The sequence below is a fragment of the Puntigrus tetrazona genome, chromosome 11 (genome assembly GCF_018831695.1).
Source record: "Puntigrus tetrazona isolate hp1 chromosome 11, ASM1883169v1, whole genome shotgun sequence".
NCBI lineage: Eukaryota > Metazoa > Chordata > Actinopteri > Cypriniformes > Cyprinidae > Puntigrus > Puntigrus tetrazona.
In genome coordinates this window covers 273762-279894 of record NC_056709.1, presented here as the reverse complement: position 1 = coordinate 279894, position 6133 = coordinate 273762, and the positions used below count along the sequence as shown (strand labels likewise).

The following is a 6133-nucleotide window of genomic DNA, read 5'->3' as shown; positions in this document are numbered from 1 at the left end:
CTTGTGCTGATATCTGCTAGGAAAACAAGAGTAATGTACAGGGTCAAGAAAAATTTTAACTGTTCTTGAACTCTCAATCGATCATAGTCTGCTTGAACATGCCACCTAAACACTCACAGTGCTGAGAGGAAAAGCTAACTGTAGTGTAGATTCAGCAAACCTAAAGTCTGACCTTAAAGGATTAGTTCACCCAAAATCACCCCTAAAAAAAGGTAAGAAATACACATGTAACATATATGAACCCCATATCGCATACATGAATCACAGGTGGAGCTGGGAAGGTGGAGCAAGCACTAGTTGAGTATTTAAATGTTGAGCAGTGATCTCATTTGGCTGCTGATGCAGGAGAGAACCAGTCAGGTGTGGCATATGATGATGTCATTACATCAGATTGGGTTAGACCTATCAGGCTGCACCATATAGATAATCTGGATTCTTATTGTCTTATAAATATTGTAAGGAGTTTTAATTGTTATTGCAGTACGTTCTGTCGTAAGAATGTGAAACTACATCAGCGCCTCTCTCTGCTATTAATAATGCTGTCTTTAGAATATGAATGCAAATTATCTATATTTAAAACATTACAGTTGTGCGCATATCAATATCAACATTTGTTCTGCCACATTTTAGTCAAATCTTTCTGAGTCGAATCAGTTACTGAGTCCCAAGCGTTGCTCTATACAGTATGCACTCATGCATTATTGTATTTAACCATGTAGCGACTTTTATAAGGTCATTTTGTTATTCATAATTAGAGACTAATAGCCCTCCCCCTTTGCAGAAAGCGTTTAAAGCTGTGACAGTGGTGCATCAGGTATAAAACATTCTACATTTATTATTTAAGAGCATCATCTGGGTGCATTATTTAGGGTGCACTTTCTTTTCAGTGTGAACACAATACATTACACATGAAATGTCAAATAATAGTGCATAAGTGTGCACTGTTTGTGTTCAGAACTGAATAGACTCTGGTTATTATCAAATTAAATGCAGCCAAATGTGAACCACAATGTTAAACATAATGTTTCAAACTCGTCAAATAACATGACAAACATTTCAATGAAATATTTTATGAACTCACATGTGTGAAGAATGCCATCCGGGGAAAGTGCTGTACTTGGCATACAGTGGGTCCTTCAGGAAATCCATCTAGTATTCTTAAACAGGTCATAAACACGTATTCCTTTTGCTTTTAGTAGCAGAAGAATCATAGCAGAATAGTTTTTATTATACAGTAGTTTTTTGCATTAACTGTACAGGTGAAAGCATAGCAAAACTCAGAAAAACTATTAATGCACTGCTGATATTAGTCATGAAATGAAAGGCGTGATGCAGGTTTACCGTGAACTAAACAGCACAGCGGAGACAGAGAGCTTTAAGTGAAGTGTGGCTGTGTATTTGAAGAGAGGCGTGGCCTTTGCAAGACTCCGCCCATCGGTCTAACTACAGCCCCTCTGAAGTCAACCTAACAAATTAATTAAAAGTTGTGCAGTGAATCCTGCTCAAATGTAAACAGCCTCCACCACAGACTGTACATATATCACGTGTATACACACACACACGCACACACACACACACACACGGCTGGAATGTATCTCAGCACAAAAAGCGGTTTTCATTGTTTTGTAACAAAGCCGCTTTACCGATGGACAGGAGCTACTGAAGCAACGCTGGACAGAAAGATGGTGTCATACAGAAGAGAAAACACTTCTGAAAAACAGTGACTGTAATCACGAGTGGAAAACACTTCATCTTTATCACGCACACACACTTGATGCTGGTCTTATAATAGTATGAGGTTTAGTGAGACTCTCAATACATTCATCTAGTTTTGGAGAAATGAGACACAGACACAGTTCTGATGAAGAAACACACTCATCCTGATCTCTGAGAGTGAGCACATTTCATGTAGATTTTTGGGCTGAGCTAATACTTTAATGATCTCTTAATGATCTAATTCTGTTTCCAGTGGCGTTGATTCCTGACGGTGAGTTTGCAGACAGTGTTATGATGCTCTGAATGGAAGTAATGCTGCCTTTCTCTGAAACTCTCCAGCGTAATCAACAGGCTTTTCTCTCTGAACTAAACTCTGGACATCAGCAGAGAGCAGAGGAAGGAGGGGATGTACATATCTAATCATTTTACAAAGAGATGGCAAAAGATACTGTGTGTTTTCATTGTTAAATCGGTGAGAGATGTGTTTCATCAAATTTGCAGCACAGCACAGTTTTATTTAAAGAAACAATAAAAGCTTGAAATTTCATTTCAGTCTAGACATTTATTTACAGAAATGACATGAGACACGTGACAAAAGATGCATATTCAAAACATTACAATATAAAATATCACTATAAAGCCCACGTTTCTCTTTATAAATGTGGTTTATGAACAAAAAGAGGTTTAAATGGCATGTCTTTTATTTTGAAGTCTGTTCAGTTCCTGTTTCCTGTCTGTCTGTAGTCTAGTTGTAGTTTTCACACCTGTTTCTTGTTTGCTCTTTTGTGTTTCTTGTTTGTCAGTGGATGTATTGTTGATATGTTCACTTCTGTTTCTTTGCCTTTTCTTATGTTTTCTTTTATTTAATAAAATTCATTGCACATGGATCCTATTCTTCATTTTCTTTGAGTATATATACAGTAGTTAGTGTCAAAGTTAGCATTCTTGTCTTAGTGATCCAGTTGAGTATGATATACATATACCTGCAGTCATCATTTATATATATATATGACTGCAGGTACATAAAGACCGATGGTTTTTCTAGTCAACTCAGCAGAAAAGTGAATAAGAAGAATCTCTGGTGCAACTTTCCTTTATAGCGTCTTTTTAAGCAGGTTAATGGGTTTAATTTGGTTATATAAGCTGCTTATATAACGTCTTGGAAAAAATTGGCAATATCACACGATAGCCAACATAGTCAGCAGGAAGTGAGCTCTTCTGTCAGCTCTAGAGGGAAGTAGATGTGTTTCTCAATGCTCTGACTTCGTCTCTCAAGATCAAAAGTGTATTACAGTAAAGCAAAGCCAATGCAAAACGACTTGATAAAAACCTTGAGAAGTGAGACGAGTCTTATCTCTGATGCGCAGCGCTTGTGAAGACAACACGACTCACAGCAGATTAAACAGTAAAAAATATGAGATTAAAGTAAGATTCATTAACATATATATTTAGAGGAAGTAACATGAAGAAGAAATGAAAGAACAAAAGCTTATCTGTTTCACTGTCTTGAAAGTGCTGCTATTAAATATCCTGTATAATGCATTATTTTCTTGTGTGTGTGTGTGTATATATATATATATATATATATATATATATATATATATATATATATATATATATATATATATATATATATATATATCATAGGAATGAGATTAATTCTAGATTCCTGTGGAAATCCAGGGTGATACACGAACGGCTTTTAAATAGAGTAACAATGTCACAGTTAAAACAAAAACAGTTATCAGTTCATTGTATTTTAAATGTTGTTATAAATGTTTACGACAAGATAAATAGTCTTCATACTATTTCATGCTTTTTATTCCTACTCCTGTATACACAGACTGTGCTGCTGGTTAATGTTAAAATATGACAAAGGATATCAGCTCTGTGAGGATTTCTGTATTTATCAGGTTCTGTTGCAAAACTCTTCCTTGAAAGATGAAAGATGGCTTTTATCAACTGGGTGTGCTTAGAGTAATAGTGTCTAGAGTAATAGTGTCTGGAGTAATAGAATCTAGAGTAATAGAATCTAGAGTAATAGTGTTTAGAGTAATAGAATCTAGAGTAACAGTGTCTAGAGTAATGAGTGTCTGGAGTAATAGAATCTAGAGTAATAGAATCTAGAGTAATAGTGTTTAGAGTAATAGTGAATCTAGAGTAATAGTGTCTAGAGTAGTAATAGTGTCTAGAGTAATAGAGATCTAGAGTAACAGTGTCTAGAGTAATAGTGTCTAGAGTAATAGTGTCTAGAGTAATAGTGTCTAGAGTAATATAATCTAGAGTAATAGTGTCTAGAGTAATAGTGTGTAGAGTGAACAGTGTCTAGAGTAATAGTGTCTAGAGTAATAGTGTCTAGAGTAACAGTGTCTAGAGTAATAGTGTCTGGAGTAATAGTGTCTAGAGTAATAGTGTCTAGAGTAATAGAGTGTGGAGTAATGAGAATCTAGAGTAATAAAGTCTAGAGTAATAGTGTCTAGATTAACAGTGTGTAGAGTAACAGTGTCTAGAGTAACAGTGTCTAGAGTAATAGAGTCTAGAGTAATAGTGTGTAGAGTAATAGTGTCTAGAGTAATAGTGCCTAGAGTAATGAGTGTCTAGAGTAATAGAGTCTAGAGTAATGAGTGTCTAGAGTAATAGAGTCTAGAGTAATAGTGTGTGGAGTAACAGTGTTTAATGTAATGAATTGTGTTTGCAAGGAGTTGCTGGGAAGTCTATCTACTGGTGATTCTTCAGAAGGAATTTTTGTACCATATGTACAGGATGAAGATGATGATAATGATGGTTTTTAAGTGAAATAGATAAAAACAGTGACTTGTTTAGTTGTTTTAACACAAAATATAAAAGTATAAGCCATCAGTTATTCCCAATCGGTGTGAAGATCAAGTATTTTCCTGAAAACAAAGATTTTTCATTTTATTCATTTCCTGTTATGTTTTGGGCTTTTTGCCAAATGCAGGTTTAAATCTAAACCCAACTCCATCCAAAGGAGCAAAGAGGTGAAACTCTCAAATAAAAATCTTGGTTAAGAACGAGAAAGCCTTCAAGTTGACTTGAATTTGTATAATTTAATTAAAAATCTATGTTTTAGTTTTGAAGCATCTTATGTATTTATTTTCTGTTTCGGTTATACTCAGCAGAGCTGAGTGACAAGGATTCCTGGACTCAGTGTGAAACCGGAGGCGTGGCCCCGCCCATCGCCCGCCCCACGCCCCGCCCCTCGAGAGGCAGGACCCACGAAACCGCGGCCCCGTCCTCCGGCGGAGAAACTCTTCAAGACACGGACTCCTCGGACACTTTCTCTGGACGCTAAGAGAGTCTTTACGCGGGAGAAGATGCATTCCAGTAACCTGGAAGACGGGCTCCCTGAGGAAACGGACTCTGTCTCGAGGAATGAGCGAAGACGAGTCTCTGCGACACATCATCAGAGACGTGAGTCTGTCGTGACATCCATCACCTGCGAGACAAAGCCTCGGTGAAGCGCCTAACATTTACGTGATTATTAGTTTTACTGTGATTCTTGACGGTAAGGGCGTCGTGTGTCTAAGAGCACTCCCTCCGGTGATGCTGAGTCTCGCGAGGATTTCAAGATGTTTTTTTCAGACGCGATACAACGATTTAACCGGATTTATCCGAGCTGTCCGCGATTATCTTCTCGATTTACCGACTGAAAGCAGATATTAATGTCGTCGACCGAAGGAGATTGTCGAAATCCTGTGGTTTTATCCAGAAAGTACGGCGAGGTTGATCAGCTTCGAGGAGATCTGTTTATACGAGCTGCCTGAGATTTCAACATCCTTCTCAAAAACACTTCACCTGTGATCTAGAGGACATGAAGCAGCGTTTTATTCTTATTAATGCTCTTTTTATTTAAAGCGAGGGGTCTGTCGCTCCATCAAACATCTACTTCTGATATTCTCGCTTCAAAATGTGATAAAACAATGTTAGTGAAGCCAAAATAATTATTATAAAATGTAATATTAGCTGAATATCACACAGTATGTATGTGTTGTTTGCTGGAGGTCATCAGTCAAGATGCAGTCTTTATTAAAAAACCTGATTTAAAGGAACTGGTTTACTTTGGTGACTAGTTCTCTCTATTAACTAACTACTACCTTTTTTAGCTAGTAGGGTAGTTGTTTAGACTTGGAGCGAATTAATGTTCATGTACAATAAGACTTTAAAAAATAATATTTAAGAGTGCTAGTAAACAGGCTGTAATATGCTAGTAATAACCACGGTAATAAACAGCTAGTTAATAGCGAGAATGGGTCTTTAAACTAAAGTGTTTCCAACGTTTTAAAAGGATTTAAGGGAATAAAGAACAATTAATAACAGTAAAATGAAAAAAACATATCATTTAGGCAATTTTGTTTACATCAAAGTCATAATTTAGTAATAAAAGGCTCTTTTCTGA

At 36.5% G+C, this 6133-nt stretch overlaps 1 protein-coding gene across 1 annotated transcript in view; it reads left to right on the top strand.

The window, feature by feature from the left end:
- Positions 1 to 5029, top strand: part of LOC122354323 (neurofilament light polypeptide-like) — a 5702-nt gene extending 673 nt beyond the window's left edge. Inside the window, exons 4-6 of the mRNA XM_043252496.1 lie at positions 21 to 30; positions 1970 to 1987; positions 4854 to 5029. Of these exons, the coding sequence (XP_043108431.1) occupies positions 21 to 30; positions 1970 to 1987; positions 4854 to 5029 (204 nt within the window). The remainder of the gene's footprint in view (positions 1 to 20; positions 31 to 1969; positions 1988 to 4853) is intronic.
- Positions 5030 to 6133: the final 1104 nt, after the last annotated feature.